Genomic DNA, 18,863 nt, shown 5'->3' with positions numbered 1-18,863 from the left:
ACTGAAAGGACTTATTGCTCTGATGAAATGGAATTTATGCATAAAAATAAGAAAAACAGTTAGATGTGTGCATTATAGACATAGGTTCTATATGATATACTGACAGAATCAGAAACCAATTGTGTCCAGAGTTATAAAGCCATTTCATAAGTATGTAAGCTATATCCAACTGTGTAATATACAGCTGTATCTTTACTAAAGAATTCTGATGGCAATACAGAACATGAGTGAAGCTCAAATGGTTTATACAAGTTATACATGTCACCAGAAACTTAAGAAAATGTTGGTTTTTAATATGTACTGTTGGGTGTAATACTTGGGTACTAATAAAAGGCAATGTAAGTATTTACGTTGCTGAACATCCTTCTTAATGTTTTCATTTTTCTTCCAGTTCTGATAAAATAGCAAACGTGGGAACTTTTGGAGACAGTTTGCTGCAGTATATGTTTGCATATGTAACAGAGCAGAACGTGGCCCTTTATACCTAAAAATTACTCGTGGAGTTTGCCTATCTGTAAGAGTTACTCTGGAGTAATCAATTTAGCATAAATTACTTTGGAATAACAATTTAAGGGAGTACAAATAAGATACACCACACCTGCAGAATTAGGATTTCTCGACCAACCATATGAACACATTTAATTTCAAATCATATGTAATTTTAAAAGCTGTTCATGTCCATAAAATGCTGAATTGTAAATAACGCCCATTGACTAAAAGGCCTGAAGTTTATAATTCTCTAAATTTCTCCTTTGATAACCACTACAATGCACGCTATTTTCAACAGCCTAATTTAGGCACTCTACTTAAAAGCTATATAAAATAGAATTATGTCCTTCCATTAGAAAGAAATCAACTCTTCAGGCCATGCTTGTCATTTGTATCACAAAGAACTTCTCTTTTGTTCAAACAAATTTGTTATTCTGATTCTCATATTAACAGCACGTTGGAATATCAGACGTGCCACACCAATGAGATCACCTTCCTTAAATATTTGATTTATACTAAAAAAACCTGTTACGCCTTTTCTGTCACTATTTGCTTTGCCTCAACCATAGTTAGACTTCCCCTCCTTTCACCTGAATTCAAAGGCCTACAACTCTGTTTGCAATTATGGAAGGTTAACGTAGTAAGTTTTAGACAAGCATCTCATATACTTTTGAAACAAAAAAATAAAATACAGCAATTCCTCTTTACCCACCCCACATACTTAAAACATGACCTCTTTTGACTTGCTTTTATAGATTCTTGCAAAATCGTGTCATGAAAACTCACAGTGAAAATGACTGATATATAAATAATTCACAGATAGAGCTGAGGTCTTTACTAGTCATGTTTGGCTTTGTTTTCCCTCAAGGGAAACCCTCAAGGTGACCTAGCTGTTTATTTTTAGTGGTGGCTCAATTTCTGAAATAAAAGGATCAACTCTGTGGCCGAGTTTAACCACTCACAGGGGGCATCACACATCTGTGGCATTTTTAAATGGAGTTGGCAACTGCATGGACATTGAAAATGCAGATTACACTTACAGTGTCTAGACTTTCATATATGTGCTCAGTTACAATTAAGTGAAGCAAAGGTGTACATATTATCCCTACTGCTATTCTGTTGCTACAGAGCTGCAAATGTGAAAAGCAATACCTTGAAATAAAGATTTCGTTGTTGTCCCTACATAGCAGCACAGTTTAAGTAAACACCAAAACTGTGGATGAGATGCTCGTTTTTTCCAAAGATGTAAACATCAGTCCCAGTGTCGTAAACTTTGCTGTATAGGATGAGACAGAAGAGCTGAGGCAGAATGACTATCAAACACTAGTAACAGAAGCTTGTAGGCAGTTAGCAGGTTTCTGCAGTTTTTCAGCTTCACTTGTTGGAGGGTCTGCAGTTGCTCGAAAGTTGAACATTGGACCCGCGCCACCATGTGCAGGACTCAGGGCTGGGTTCTGACGTCTGTTACTTTCAACAATACTTGAAGTGTTGGAAGCCAGGCTCTCGCGAGTACTAAAAAGCAAAATAAATTAAATAAACAAAACAAAACAAACACCGCTACCCCCCATATATCTACCGAAGAGGAAAACTGACTGGGGTGTTTTAAAATGGGCTTCCTGTGTTTGCATGCAGTGTCACACCAATGAACCATATCAGTTTGATTATTCACATGTTGCTCCAAAAGAGATTGCAAATGTACTCACTGGTCAACAGGTTATCGCACAGGTATAGTACTAAACTGACCTGAAGTTGTCCCACAAAGTTTGTAAGTCTGAGCCAATATCAAACATCTGGATTTTTCATTCAGGCAAATAACTTCCATGTGAAATAGATCACCTTTCTTTTCAGGCCGGTGCACTGAATCACAGAAGTGTTTCACTGAATCAGCCAGGTGGCTCAACTGAGCTATGAGAATTCTCCTCTGGGCAGTATTTTTATGCCTCCCCATTAGGGTATATATTTGCACACAGAACATTTCTGGTAGTTCTGACAAAACTGAAGACACTATTTTCCATTAAAGCTGTAATACTTCCAATTATGACATTTCTTGGAATTTTTTCTAGCTGCTGGCATCCGAGCCTTGAGATTCTGAATGCCCTCCACTATTAGGACTATCACGATGCAGGATTGGGTCCTTAAACAGCATTAGGGTCGTAATTTCACTTTATCTAATGTAGAAAGTTCTTTTAATGCAAGTAAATTGTTCATCTGTGGGAGTGGCTGTGCACTTAGCCCTTCTGAAAATTAGGCCATTTAAGGAGGTATCTAAATAAGGACACAGAAGCCTAAATTTGAGCCACCAATTTTTGAAAATCTTGGCTATTGTATTTAAAGTCAGTTCTATCCCTCCTCCTCCTCCTTTTATATTATACCTCCTCTTTTATGTTCTACCCGTGAGGATATTTGCATGAAGACCGACTTTATTTTTAACGAATCATTTGCTCCTGCTATTTATTCTCCACCTATAGCCATAATTCTTTGTTAACGATAATTATTTCTGTGGAGATGAATACAAAACCATACACAGAGGAATGAATTCAGGTGTGGAATAAACAGAAACAGAATTACTAAGAATCACTGATACCTAGCGGAAAACTTTGAGATATGTTATAATAGGTACACTTCTGCTTACCATTGGCCCTCTTCTGCCTTGAGTATTACCCATTTGCTTCAATGGACAATTTGCATACCACTCAATGTGCGTATGACAGGCAGAAACACACCCTCTCTCATTTTCTGACTTCTCTTCCTAAACTTTTAGCTGGGGATGGACAGATGACTGAAAAACAGCCTTTGTTTTTACAATTCATGAGTTCCTGCTCTTTATTTCTCACATGAAGTCATATTATTCAATTTGTAACCATCATTTCCAGATTTTCAATCATTTTCAATTTTGATGTCACAAACTGACCGTGACAACACGTATATCCTGAGATTGCCGTCATCCTGCAATGCAAGCTGTGTGTGCAGATTGATGGCAGGGTTAGGTATGACTCCAGAGGAGGGAAAAGCAGCGGGACTGCATGACCTCTTCTTTTCTTTTTTTTCTTTTTTTTTTTTTTAAAAGGCACCTGGAGCCAACTTGAATAGCTGTATCAGCAAAATGTAATGTGAGTCTGATAGAAGTTTTTCCAATACGGATATGTTCAAGAATTTTAGAGATAAAATACCTTCAGTGTCTTTTGACTTTAGAAGGAATTCTTTCATTATCAAGATCCTGTTCAAGTGTGTTTTTTCCAATTTGTCATCCTTTTAAAATATATATTTTCCTTTTATGGTGCTGAAATGGTAATTTTGGTTACTCAGGTGTACTAAACACGCCTGCTTCCTAGAAAGAAACTCCAAAACCAATTTTTTTAATTGTAAAGTGGGAAGGTAATAATGGTACAGTATTTTAATTATAATTAAAAGGCCAAATTTACTCTTAACTCCATTTACTTTAATGGAGTTACACTGGTTTTGAAATTGACCAGAAGTACCCATTTTAGTTATCTCACAATAAAACTCATTCCTTGGGTACATGAAACCCCTTGAAATATCCAGAGTACATCCTGACTTAAAAAATAGCTTCTTGACTGTTGTATGTTACTCTTGACTCATTTTAATGGCTCTTGCCAAAAAGAGAGGTTAAAAAGTGGGTAGTAAAGGCAGACAAAGAGAGGGATTATACAATAAACCTAATTTTAAAAACTGCCATTTCTATTTCCCATTTGACTTTATATAAAGCTAGTACAGCAGTACAATACACTGAACTTATTTGTTCCATTATTAAGCTAGTTAAACTTTACGCTGGACAGAAATAGAGCTTTCAGCTTCAGTGCAAAGAATGAAGGCAGATAGAATATCTCCTTGAACTAACTGAACTGCAAATTTGAGGTACACAATCACATACGTGAATCCTGTCAGCTAGCCAAACAGTAGTATAAGAACTGACTCATATGCAAGTAACCCGGAGAAAGAAAAAGCTCTGTATGCCAAATAAGATCAAATTGTTTGGGTGGGAGGTGCAGAGTGCTATATGGGCAACAGTAAGAATAAGTGGAAGTGTACTTCCATTTAAAAAATAAAAGATTAATTTGTAAGAATACCCATACTGCTGTTATAGTGCAAGTATACCCATACTGCTGTTATAGTGGAAAGATGCTAAGCATCTGCATAACACGTGATCAATAAAATGGATCCATTCCTAAACCTTCTAAGGTTATATGACCTTGGTTTGCTGCAAGAACAGGTAAAAGAAATGGATACTCACTGTAACTATGGTTCTTTGAGATGTGATGCAGACATGTATTCCACTTAGGTGTGTGCGCCTCAGCGTGTTAGAGCTGGAGAATTTTGCCTAGCAGTGCATATAGAGTTCAGCGCTTGCACCTCGTGGCGTAGCTCTTTCCCTTTCAGTTCCTTCGCAGCAAACACCCAGAGACTAGACTCCAGTGCAGAGGGGAAGGAGGGTGGGCCGTGGAAAATACTTTGGCATCACATCTCAAAGAACCACAGTTTCTCAAAGAACCACAGCCGTTTCGTCTTCTTCAAGTAGATGCAGCTGTGTATTCCACGTAGGTGACTCACAATCAGTACCCACCCCAGAAGGAGGGGCTCAGTCTGCCTATACAAGGATTGCAGGACCACCCTACCAAAACTTGCATCTGCTCTGGAAGATGCTATAATGGCATAATGATTAGTAAATGTATGTGTGGACGACCATGTAGCAGCCCTGCAAGTGTCCAATATTGAGACATCATTGAGGAAAGCTATTGATATTGCTTGCACTCTCGTAGAATGAGCTCGCCGCTGCTGAGGAGGTTGAGCCGAAGTTCTCTCATATGCAGTCTCGATACAGGATGTTATCCATTTTGAGTGTCTGTGAAGAGACTGCTTGACCCTTCAAACTATCTGCATATGACACAAATAAAGTGAAGCATGAAACAGTTTAGTCCTGTCTAGATAGATGGCTAGGCATCACTTGACATCTAATGAATGGAGACTCTGCTTCTCTGGAAATGAATGTGGCTTAGAAAGAACACAGGTAAATATACTGTGTGATTCAAATGGAACGGAGAAACTACTTTAGACAAAAATTTTGAGCGTGGTAGTAAAGTCACTTTGTCCTTAGAGACCTGTATGTAAGGGGGCTCTGCCATCAGAGCCAACAACTCTCAGACTCTCCTTGTGGATGTTATTGCTACTAGGAACCAGTGGCTCCGGAACCGGGGTGGGGTGGGCAGCGGGGCCATAGCCCTCCCACTTTTTGAAAGTGGACAGGCCTGGCCAATATCTCTGCCAGATCCCCTTCCAATGAACTAAGCACAAGTCCAACGACTGAAGGTGCAGCAAGTACTCCAAGATGTCCTGGATAGAGGCCAGCACTGGTTGAATTCTGCAAGCCAATGACCACACCAAAAACCATTTTCATTTCATTGCATGGGCTATTCTGGTAGAGGGCTTTCTACTGTTGAGTAGGATCTGTTATACAGCCACCAAACACTGCTATCCCTCCTCATTTGGCCATGAAGCAACCAGTCTGTGAGATGCAGGGAACTGAGTGCGGGGATGCAATGTGTGACCACGATTTTAAGAGAGTTGGTCAGGATGGAGAGGAAGGGGTATGGGAGGCTGAACTGATAGCGCAAGAAGGTTTGAAAACCAGCACGGTGTCAGATGGGCTGGGGCAATGAGAATGAGTTTGGCTCAATCCACTTTCAGATTGAGGCTGACCTGTGGGATGATCTGGGGAAAAGCATACAGGACAGCCAACTGCTAGCTGAGAAGGAAAGCAACTGGGCAACTGGTTAGAGAGCATAACAGGAAGCCCAGTCTGAGGCCCCCTCGAGAGCATAACAGGTGACATTTCCTGCTGTGTCTCGTAGCAAATAGGTAGATCGTCAGAATGCCCCAAGTTGCAAAGGTGACCTGGAGGATGTTTGTCTTCAGAGACCACTTTGACACAGGGAAAAATTCCTGCAGAGATGGTTTGCAAGATGATTTTGGACCCCAGGCACATAGCCAGCTATCTGAGTAATGCTTTCCTCAACGCAGAACTGCCACAAACTGATTGCCTCTTGACAGAGCCTCCTGTAGTGTGTTCCTCTTTGCTTATTCACAGAATACATTCTGGTGGTATTGTCGGTAAGTATGTGAACTACTGAGCACCTGATATGGTCCAGAAAAGTGTGACATGCATTGTAGATAGCTCAAAGCTCCAGCATGTTGATATACAATGAGGGCTCCTGCTCTGACCATAGACCTTGAACTTTCAGCAACCCTAGATGTACTCCCAAACCCATCAGGGAGGGATCGGAGACCACAGACCTGGTTGGCAAAGGCCGGATGAAGGGAATGCCCTGGCAAACGTTCTCTGGAGGCGTCTACCATTGCAAGGAGTCCAAGACCAGGTGAAGAAGACAGACTAATCTGTCCAGTGTGTGAAGAGTCGGACGGTATACCGTCCTGAGCCACATTTGGAGGGGGCAAAGGCAGGTGCAAACTGGACCACCTGGGTGTAAGAAGACACGTGGCCCAAGAACCTCAGGCACATCCAAACTGTAGTGGAAGGCTGACACTGCAGACTGAGGCAAAGGTGGCAAATCACCTGAAAACAGTCAATCGGCAGACATGCTCTCAAACCCATAGAGTAGGGCCCCAACGAACTCGATTTTCTAAGTGGGAACCAAAGTTGACTTCACGGTGTTTAGGATGAGACCCAGGTGGTCGAGCAAGCACAGTGTAGTGTCGATGTGAGCAAGAACGTCCTCTCTGGACCTGCTGCTCTCTAACCAGTTGCCCAGACCCGGAAAGATGTGGATTCCTTTCTTCCTGAGAAATGCCGTCACGACAACCATGCATTTAGTATAAACCCAAGGGGCAGAAGACAGGCTGTATGGAAGCACAATATACTGAAAATGGCATTCCACTATGACAAACCGAAGGAATTTTCTGTGGCCCAGCAAAATTGCCACATGAAAGTAGGAGTCCTGAAGGTCCAGAGTAGCAAGTCATTCATTTTGAGACAACACGGGAGGATAGCTGACGAGTGATCATTTGGAACCTCATGTATCTGATATATTGGCTGAGGTCACGAAGGTCGAGATTGAATCTTACCCCTGCAAGTGGTATCGAAGCCAATGTGCTCCAGGGGACCTTAGCAGGTCCAAGTAGCTCATTGTTAATGGGGAAGGCGACTCTCTGAGGGGCAGATGACTTTGGGATATCCACTAACTTGTGAGTGTTCTCCTGCAGGAACTCCACATGGAGATCTAGGGAAGCAGCCACATGCCACAAAAGGTCCTGGTACACCTTGAAATCCTCTGGTACTGAAGGGGAGAAAGAGACCAGCACTGTGGAATTGTCCAGGGACAAAGATGGAGTGGTTAACTGCCAGACCTGGATCCTGCTCCAGAACTGATGGGCGTGGGCGGAATGACACTGAAGGTTCTGCAAGGGGAAGGCTCACTGATACCTGGGCCTGTAGAGGATCGATGGTCCCTGTCACAGACCTGGTCGGCGAGATGAGGGGTGGGACCTATGTGACCGAGGAGCATCCCACGGATTCCCACGCGTAGGGCATTGGTGACAGTAGGCACTGGGCCAGAGGCCCCCGCCCCAACTGCAAAACAAGTGACAATCTTGGTACCCAGAGAGCTCCATGAACGGCCACTGATGTTGGTCAGATGGTGGGACAGTCAGAGGATGAAGATCCCGACCTGGATTCCAAAGACTCCCAGACTTCAGGGGATAAAGGAGGAGCCAGCCCTGAGGGTGTGAGCAACCGGTCTGACTCGCCCATAGCCTAGAATGACGAGGGAGCTGGGGCCCACGGTTGAAACAGTACAGGTTGTTTCTGGGGCTGGAAGCGGTGTCGACCCCGAAGTCAGCTGCAATACCAAAGTAACTGACAGTGCCGAAATGGAGGGCAGTGAGTGCCAGTCACAATTAACAGGGCTGGAGAGGTCCATTGCTCAGAGTCTGGTACTGATCCCACTTCTACTGATCATGAAAGGGAAACCTCGGGGTATAGTGCCAACAGACTCCCAGGTTCAGTGGCCACCCAGTCTACGGGGCTATAAAAGATGCAGCCTTAGCAAAGTCCTGGACCAAGGATGAGGTCAGGACAGAAAGGCAGAAGAGGTCCATTGCAGCCTGATATGCTGCTAGTGCAGGAACAGCCAGTGCTGGCATCCCTCTCATTGGTACCAAACTCAATGGATGCTCCAGGGCCCCAGAGTCAATGGTATGGGGTCTCTGACCTCCTTGCATGGTACTGGGAAGCGGTTAATGGACTTCCTCCATCCCACACACCGGCCGATTCACCCTGTGCCGATCCACACTCCTTCTGGAGGAGGGACTGGGACCTGGAGCAGGCTCGGTTGGTCTTATGCTATTATTTCCTCGGCACACTCGATGGGAAAACAACTCCTCCAGCTCTTCAGAGAGGCACCAGCTCCAGGAAGTGAAGCGGCAGCACTCTCAGAACCAGTGGGTGAATTCTGATCTGACGAAGGTGTCGGTGCTGAAGCAGGCCTCGTGGCCTGTTTGAGCCGGCGCTGCTTCAGACAAAGATCCCTTGCCACTTTAGTCCGTTTGGTGAAAGATATGCAAATAGAACACTGTTCCCTGATGTGACTTCGCCTAGGCACAACAAGGACTGCATGTGGGGATCGTTGTTTGGGAATCGCTCCTGCACACAATGGACAATGTTTAAATCCCGGTGAGGGCATCACCAGGGAAATACTTAAACTACCGCTAACTAACACGAAGTATTAAGGGTACTAATTAACTATATACAACTAGAAATGTCAGTAAAAATAAAAAGCGACAGAGTCCTGTGGCACCGTATAGACTAACAGACGTATTGGAGCATAAGCTTTCGTGGCATGCGTCTGACGAAGTGGGTATTCACTCACGAAAGCTTATGCTCCAATACGTCTGTTAGTCTATAAGGTGACACAGGACTCTTTGTTGCTTTTTACAGATCCAGACCTACACGGCTACCCCTCTGATACACAGAGCTCTGCCTCCAGCCACAGGTGGTAAGACGGAACCAAGTGGGGAATAGGGCAGCGCAGTCTCATAGCCAGGGAAGAAGCTACGGCCACAAGGGGTGAGCGCTGCCCCCTTCAGGTTCTGCTTGGGAAAATACTCTGGCTCCAGAGTGCAAGGCTGCACACACCCAAGTGAAATACATGGCTGCATCTACTTACAGAAGAACCTTAATTACTCCTTCTTCCTTTAAAATTATATTTTTAAATTTACTGCTAGAAATAATTATCCCCATTAATGTGTCTTTTTAAAAAATAAATTACCCCAGTGATTTGGTGGATAGTGCAGCATGTAGCTGATTGGAGGCAAAGCAGTAGCTCTAAAAATCCTTGAACCAGGGAGGGATAAAAGTGCTACAGAAGAGTTACCCTCAGCCATGGAGCAGCAGGGGAGATGTGAAACAAAACTGCATTTCATTCCCGCAGTAAGGCAGCTTTCCCTGACAGGCTGTGCTGTGAAACACTTGCTACTGTTTAGTAAGAGGAGGGACAAAGATATGCTGAGGGATCAAGAGGCAGCACAGCACAAAGAGTTAGGTAGAAGCCTAAAAGTCAACCTACATGACTCTCATTCTGAGCCATTGAGTCAAACTCTGCTCTCATCATCATTCTGGATTAACTATCAAAGCCATTGGAGTTTTCTCTAGACTGACACCATTTTAACTGAGAGGAGAATCTGGCCGTGTGTGTAGAGATGAGGATTACTTTGCATACGTTCTGAGGCCCCCACTACAAACATTCAATTTTTTTTTAATAAATTAACAATTTTGAGAAACTAAATCAATTTAAAACAGAAAAAAAATATAATTTCCTTTTACCTAACAAGATTCAGATTTTATTTGTTGTAAAAGTGAAGGTGATAAATAACTTAGGTCTACAATAGGATACTGCAAAAGAACTATAGTACCACCTGTAAATTGTTACTTTGTCTTAAAAATCATTGGTCTGGATTAATTGGTTGGTTTCTAGGATATACAATGAGACTTGAGACCCAGTCTACCAGGGCCATGGCTTCCTCTTGGATCAGAGAGGAGAAGCCTCAATGAAGGATTATTAAACTGGAGATGACACTGTAAAGTCTTCAGGGTGGGCATATATCAGCAACTGTCTCTTCCCATATGTTTCTAAAACTTCTAACACCATATAGAATCCTTGCACTCTCTCTTCCTAGACATTACAGGCTAGACACCTCTGTTGATGCACTGTTTGGACATCTTCAGAGACCAAACTTCCTTAATACTTTCAGGGCTGTGGTAGCTTCCTGAACCTCCCTCCACTCTTCTTCTAGGTAGAAGAGATTGCTCTTCAAATCCTACCAGTTTGGACTGGTGAGAGACATGGCTTCAGAAAGAGGATTTAAAAAATACCAGAGAAAAGCGTAAGTGGTATCTCTACGTCCCCATATCAGCTATCTGTAATGTCTCAGCCAAAGACTCTGACACTATACTGTATCCATTCTTCCAGTTCATCTTGTTGAGGTTTTCCCCCCTCCTATTCTAAATACAACATAAATTAATCAGAAAAAGTGATACAGGAAAGTTTGGGGTGGAGGGACAATGAGCCTATGGCAAAAAGGCAGTGGTAAAATTTGTTGCTTTTGCCTATGTGAGGGAAAGAAACCAAGCCATCAGTCTGGATAGAGGCTTTCCGAGGCTGCCTAAAAATGTTGTCTAAAAGAATGTCTGAAATAGTTTAACATATTCCCACAATCGCTCACCCATATGAAACACAGTAATAACTGAAAACAGAGCATTCTAGAGTGGTCCTTATAATTAATTTTACAGTCCTACCGTGGAGAATTGAACCCGCTGTCTACAGTAATGCTGCTGCTGTCCATGCTGTCCAGTCGAGCTGAATGGGTTGCTCTCTGGTTGCTGCTGTTTTCAGTTTCCTTGGGGGTGAGAAGAGTGAGATTCTTCTCAAACTTTCTTTGCAGATCCCTTTCTTTTTCCCGCTCAAGGAGCCACTGCATAGTGCCCACATCATCCCTGTTTTTTTCTTCCTCAGCATTTTTGTTTGTTCCTTCCTCTGAGTCATCGTCATCAGAAACATTGTAATAATCAAAGGTGGCTTCCTGGTTCCCAACTGGCTCTTGCTGTCTCTGTGAAGCAGGTAAAACTTGTGTAACTGAGGTTACTATAGCTTGTTCAAGTTTCTCACATCTGACTGGCAGTGTGTCAGAGGGTGTCTTTTGATGGGGTTTTAGTAGGGGCGCACTGGACTTGTGATAGCTATTCACAGAGAGTGTATTGTGCAGAGGTTTAAAAAGTGTATCTTTGCTAAATATTTCTTTCCTTTTGTCCAGGCTGCTTGATTCAGTGTTATGGTGCTGAACTAGTCGCCCATTTGCGATCACCTCAGGGGTCTGGCCAGCAACTGGACCACCACATGGCCCTTTAGGGGATTCCTCTTTGTGTACCCCAGGTTCTCTGGCTATGTGTTGGGACTGTCTTTCTGAGGGAGAAAGTTTTTTTATTCCATCTGTTAAAGTCACTGAGTCATGGTCCTCTTTATTTTTCCCCAGTGGTGATGGAACAGTAAGTACAGTCTCACTTGAAGTGTTGCATTGAAAATAATCATCAATTGCTGATTTTGTTGTGCAGGAGTTGAGCTCACTATAAGATGGTAAATTCTCTGTAGGCTTGATTTGCTCCAATAAGCCGCAGGAATTGGGGGTTTCTACATTGCCACTAACTATTTCGGGTACACACGCATCTTTATAATTTGCAGATGAAATCAGAGCCCTTTGATGGCTGAGTGACTGTGAAGGCCTTAAGGTACTGTCATCAATATACGCTTGGCTTGTTGTTTGGTCATCTGGGCTACATCCTTCAGCTACGTCTTCAGGTGTACCTAAAGTAGCAGAACCCAGAGGTCCTTTAGAGTTGTCCATCGATCTAGACCTTTCCTTGGCTTTGTTAGACCTCTCGTTCCTTGACCTTCTATCTTGTGTATGGCTGTGGCTTCGATGGACCTTGGAGTGGGAGCTTCCCCTTGAAGGTTCAGGAAAAGGCATCTCAGTTCTTCTTTTGGCCAGTTCACCAGATACATCCCATTCTGGTGTCATGGGAAAGTGAGACTCAATCACGCTAGGATTGCTGTGCATGATAAAATTATCTCCTTTGTGTTCTATTATGAAACAGCCTTCCCGTGGGGACCTAGTAAGGGGATCATAGAACTCATACTCTCTTTCACCTGGTATATCCAAATGGGAACCATCTGAAGGGTCTCCTTTGGATACCCGGGTCTTGCTGTGTGACCGAGATTTTCCATGAGACTTTCTGTGATTCCTACTCTTTTTGCTTCGCCCACTATGGTGAGCTGAAGATCCAGCTTTGCTTCTTTGAGCTTTTTCTTCTTCAAGTTTCTTCATTAGTGCAGTATGCCTCATTACATTTTCCACAGTCAAGTCTGGGTTAATGCGCCTAATAATCTCCATTTCTACCTCCCTAGGTATAGTGGTAGGGGTGTCTTCATCCCTCAAGGGCCATTCCTCAGGAGGAAACTGGGCAGAGAAATTGGCCAGCTGTTTTGCCTTGTCCTTTTTAAAGCTTAGCCGAAACAATTTTAGTCCAAATTTTTTAGACTGCTTTTCTACATCTTTAGGCTTTGAGAGTGTCTCTGCTTTATAAGAAAAATTTACAGTACTTTTACTTTTTTCAGTGGGTGGTACCTGACACAGAGAAGGAGGGCAATAGGAGTCTTTACAGTCTTTTGCTGATTTCCTCTGTAGGGTGGACGCATGCATGCTGTGCATGTCTTCTCTGCAACAATGGCAAGAGTCGCAGTGGTTTTTGGGTAAAGTTCGGTCCCTGACACAGCCTGAGGTGGAGGGAGTTATAGTTCCTTGTTGTGGAGAGGTACACTGAGACCTGTCAGGTATCCTCTCATCCAAATGGTACCATTTACTGTTAGTTCTTATGAGGGATGGGGTTATAAAATAAGTCTGTGGGGTCACGATGAAATAGCCATCTGGAGTTGGATATATTTTCCTCTCTCGTACAAGCATGTTCAAGGTATGCCGAAGAATTTCAGGACTGGGAGTTGGAACGCCTAAAACAACAGTAAATACATATGAGCTACTGTATAATCATGAAAAGTTCTTAGGCTCCCCTCCCACCATCCCAAACAGAGTTTTGCCAACACAAAAGTTATAGTATGCTGAGCAAACAATTCAAACTGAGCACATTGATAGGCATTCTGTATTCTGTACTTCCACTTCTCTCCTACATTTCAGTCATATGAATTATTAACTAAATAAAAAGAGGACATTAATAGAGTGTAAAAAATAACACTCTAGTTACTTCCATTGTGTAGGTGACCTTAAACTACAAAATGGAAAGAATACAAAGAAAAGAGAATCAAGGGAAAAGATCTAATTTTTATTATTCTAGTCAAATATTTACATCCCAATTCATCAATATTTATGTATTAATTATGATTTACAGCAATGTATAAATAGGTGCAAATAACATTTTTTTTCAGATAAAAATGCAATAGAAACAAAGCACACAGGAGAACCATACCTCCAACACAATCCAACCGGCAGGACTTTCCCACCAAACCATTCCCACATAAACAAATGTCCCCATAAGGCTCTAACCTCCTCAGCCTCTCCAAGAAAAAGACTATTTGAATTACATAGATCTATTTTATTCAAACAAATGTGTTGATTATGCTGGATGCTGTTATTTATTTGTCTTCTAAAAACTTCCCCACAAGAGTTGCCTGGCCTCTAAGTGGAGTCTGATGGACCACATGCTTGAGTGCAGATATCAAATACATGCAGAAGGAATATCTTATTATTGACTACATAAAATCCACGTAGGTCATTTTGTGGACTGGGCCTTGGGGCCTGATCCTGCATCTACTGAAGTCAACATAAAAATTTCCATTGACTTCAGTGGTGCAGGATCAAGTCCTTAATACTTCATTCAGCACCAAATAAGGCCCCGGCTAATGTGTAGGAGAAGCTAATGGCTGGGCTGCTCTCTTCTGTGTCTCCTCCTGTATATGTAGGAGACACAGAAGAGAGCAGCCCAGCCATTACGTACACCCATTCTGAAATGTATACCCACGTTTCAGAGGTTAGAGTTTGCAGTTACACTTTGCTACTTGTATTTGAGTACAGCAGGAGGACGACATGGGACCAGCACAGTGAACAACATGCTGTCCAAGAGCTAGCGTGCCGTTGTGGCAATTACAAACTGACTTCAAACACTGGCTCTTGGTGTTACCACGTAACTGTGAGGGGAAGGGACAACAAAAATGTCCACATTTTGGAGCTTCATGTGCTAAAATGAAGAAAAGTATTTCTGATTCCTAAATGACTAAATTAATCTATAGTTTAGGAGGATGATCAAAAATAAATAAATAAAATAAATGGCATGGAACCAGCCCCTATTCTTCACCACTGCTTTCTTTCAAGGCAAAAACTCTTAACACACCCCCCACACATGACATACAATAGTTGAAACAGATGTTTATACAACCACCAAAAAAGAAGAGAAAAAGCTTTCATGCTTAATATTGAAGGAAACCTTTGTGACACAGGAATTAGTCGCTTTTGCTCAATGAATAGGAGACTGCTCAAGAACAGTTGATTGGTGCAAGTTAGTCAACTCATTTAGTACTAACAGGATGGGATCAGATCCTGCAGTAAATTTCTGGTTTCACCAGCTTACTCTTCAGGGAGACTTACAAAAGGGAGTCTTTTTCCACTGCTGAACAGATTACAGGATAAGAAGCACCAAGGTTTAGGACAGTCCTGAAGTTCTTGTTGCATGTACACCTTAGGAAAGAGAGGGTTTTCCATCCATTTGTTCCCAGGACTCCGAATAATCTCATCCTTGGTCTCATAAATGGGGAGAACAGAACCCTCCTCATCTCTAACCTTGAAAATCTTTATTTTATTTTGTTTTTTAAAGGGTGTTGAAACACTGGCTTCTGCTAACCCACTGCAGAAAAGACCTGTTGGATTAAGCTCCTAACTGTAATTTACCTGGGAAATATGAGGTAGGGGAAAGGGGAAAGGCCCAGGTGAGGTCCATTCCCCTTATTCTTTGATGAACTCAGTGGGACCCTAGCCCATAACCTCACAGAAGAGCAACCTACTGGGGAGATCTCTCCTGTATAACTCAAGAGGAAACCTGCCTGTATCTGCCTTGCTGTGGCTCATGTGGGGGTGGATTCTTCTCTACTTCTTCCGCCGGCATCTTCTAAAAGGCCTTTTTAGTAGCCTGGCCAAGAAAGTGTTAATGCAAGTAGGTTCCAAGCCTTCATTATATGTGTGACTGCTGTACTGCTTGCTGGTAGTAGGCTTTAACCTTCCAAAGGCCAAAAATCTCCCCCACTCTCCACGTTGGAAAGGTGAACCCAGATGCTGCTCTCTCAATTGGCAGAAGGGTTCATGCATCGGAGACACAGATAGCTCTTGATGCTGAGAGCATTATAACTATGCAGTCTGGGCAGTATCTCCCTCTTCTTTGCTTCCTCAGACAGCAGCCACCATGCTGACCAAAGATGTGGGTGTCTGTGTGGAGACAGAACTCGGGCTGCGGAAAATGAGGAGGGATGCTAAGAAATGAGTGCCAACATTTCTTTATTCCTAATTAGTTTTGTCTGTGCTAAAAGGACGTGTGGAGCAGTCACCACTCCAGAATTGGGAGTCCAGAGCAGAACAAAAGCTTTTGCATTCAACTACTAAAGGTTATTTTTAAAAAAAAATTAATATGGAAAGAGATGCAGTGTTTCTTTTTCAAGGTTTGACTGCTTAAAAACAAAAAGCAACAAAAAACTCTAGTTCCACCTGCACCATATCAAACCCTTTTGAGTTATATTTTTCTTATGGCCTTTTCAGTCAACATTTTAGCAAAAGGCAATTTTAAAATTTCTTTGTGAAGTAAGTCATTATCCCCTTTTTTCTTTACAGTCAAAAGCTCTCTTACATAATACGCATGTTCTTAATAGGAGCTTCTAGAGTGCATTTTACAGAAAAGAGGAGTACAAAGTAAAGTGTTTTTCTCTCTTCCATACGTGAAGAACATTTCAATGAGAAAGCTAAGCTATTGCTGTCCAAATTTCATTAGAGTGGATTCTAATATATGCCAGTGTTTCACTAGTTTAGCAATTGTAGTTGTATGTTTTTGCACACACACAGCCCTAAGCCCTCCTGAAGTTTTGACATAAGCCAACAATAGCCAAGATATAGAGAACTCATGCTAATCATTATCCCTAACTCACCCCATTAGAGGGTACACTGTATTGCAGTATGTATAGTAACTACTTTCTTATCTGTCTTTGGATTATATTTGTATTTAGAGGTGTTTTTACTGGGTCAATTACCAGGAATATTGGTCAGGAAAGGTTTATAATGGACCTGTTAAGAAGCTGAATAGGAACAATATGGACACAAGAGTGAGAACAGCAGCAAAAAAGAAGCGGGCGAAGAGGAGTACTCAGGGCTTGTTTACACTACCGCTTAAGACATTCAGGATTGTGAAAAAGCCACCCCCCTGACTAATGTAAGTTAGATCGACTTAAAGCGGTGTCTACACCGCTCTATGTTGATGGGAGATGCTCTTCTGCAGACATAGCTTCTGCTTCTTGTTGAGGTGGAGTATTTATGCTGACAGGAGAGAGCTCTCCTGTCAGCGTAGCATGTCTTCACCAGAGGTGCTACATCGATGCATCTGCGCTGACGTACTGCGGTAGTGAAGACAAGCCTTTAAGATTCCAAGCTGTCTTCCTCCACCCCAAATTATGGGTCACATACATTTCATGAAATAATCATCAAGGTAAGGCAAGAGAACTCAGATTTCCCCTTCTCCCTTTCCAGTGGGTGTACCCTTGCTACAGGAGATCATCCTGGAAGTAGTAGCAGAGACACACACCACCCTGAATGAGCAGGGCACACCAGCAGTAGCAACAAATGGGAATGTCTAAAAAAATAGGCAACTGTGTACTGGCAGGTGGACAACAAGAGCTTAGCACACACACACACAGAGCTCAGAGCCTTGTGTTATCTCCCTTGGCCAACACAAAATAATAATATGCAAACCCCGCCCAGACCTCAAGCATCTACAATTAAAGAACTTGAAAACTATACTCTCAGCCTGAGCAGGCTCTTAGCATAGGGCAGAAGTGCCAAGAATGAATACAGTGCACACAGAGCCTGATATGTATTATCTGTTGATGTTTGGTTCATACTATCAAAGTGCATCTAGGTGCCTGCTTTGCGAATGCTGTCCCTTCCTCCTCTACCCTTAGTTTTGTTACCAGTGGCAGTGAACCAGAAAACCAGTGAACCAGCTTTTCTTTGCGTCTGTGTACAAGATTCACTGCACGATTCAGTGTTACTCCCGCTGAAGTTCAAGGGTAGTGGTGCAGAAGTCCCTTTTCATGCTCCCCTTTTCATTCTAGAGATACAGTTCCTCATGGAGGCACAATGTCTCCAGGCAGGACACCTCACCATTCCCTACAAAGGACTCCCCTGCACGGGAATAATGCAGGCCTCAATCTTTAATTTTACTTGTTTGTTCAATACTCGTTTAAAAAATAGGAAGAAAAGAAAGGAAAAAAGCTCTCTCCCGGGAGCTTTATGAAAGAGTTATTAAAAGAGATTGAAATGGATCTTTTGACGCTGTTATGGTTGTTATGTAAAAAGCATTGCAAATGCATTTTAAAAAAATATGTATAATTCACCCAACAGACCAGAATGACTATAAAGTGTTGTGTAAAAGACTCTTTAAGCACTGATTTAGCTGATGGTCTGTAGTTACACTGGGAGACTAACTCCTATAGACACAGAGTGTGAGCAAAAATTGTACGAAAATATAATTACCATGCCTGGGCAGTAAGCAATTTTCCAAGTTAAATATGTCAGCCTTCTCTCTTCCCCCTCCTACTTGGGGGAAGTTAGCTCCTTTGCATCTCTGATGTAGTCTGAAGATATCCCTTTATCACATCCACCATACAATCCCCCATTTCTGCATCTCAGCAGCAAAAAATGTGGTTGGGATTCTTTGGAGCCTACCACTACACACTAAAATTAGCTAGTGGTTTTATTATGGTCACAACTTCTCAGGTCCATTGGAACGAATAAGTCCATATAAAGGGAAAGAGATCCAGAATTGAATGTGGCTTGCCTGCCTGGCAGCAGAAAGCACTGACACTAGGCTGGCTCCCACTACTGTTTTTTAAAATATTTTTGCACAGGGTACAGTTTAAATGGTCCCATCATAGCTGGAGGGTGCTTCCTGTAGCCCATATTCTGGACTGAATAAAAACAAAGTGTGAAGTCCAAAGGGTTTATTTACACGAGGAAGCACTTTGCACCAA

The 18,863-nt window shown here is 42.5% G+C and overlaps 1 protein-coding gene across 1 annotated transcript in view; it reads right to left on the bottom strand.

Moving 5' to 3' along the window:
• Nucleotides 1-1,805: 1,805 nt before the first annotated feature.
• Nucleotides 1,806-18,863, bottom strand: part of STOX2 (storkhead box 2) — a 97,576-nt gene continuing 80,518 nt past the window's right edge. The window contains exons 3-4 of the mRNA XM_065405672.1: nt 11,315-13,577; nt 1,806-2,001 (exon numbers count right to left, since the gene is read on the bottom strand). Of these exons, the coding sequence (XP_065261744.1) occupies nt 1,806-2,001; nt 11,315-13,577 (2,459 nt within the window). The remainder of the gene's footprint in view (nt 2,002-11,314; nt 13,578-18,863) is intronic.

The sequence above is a fragment of the Emys orbicularis genome, chromosome 5, assembly GCF_028017835.1.
Source record: "Emys orbicularis isolate rEmyOrb1 chromosome 5, rEmyOrb1.hap1, whole genome shotgun sequence".
Classification (NCBI taxonomy): Eukaryota; Metazoa; Chordata; order Testudines; family Emydidae; genus Emys; species Emys orbicularis.
Note: the sequence above shows the minus strand (reverse complement) of the source record. Positions and strands in the feature narration are given on the sequence as shown.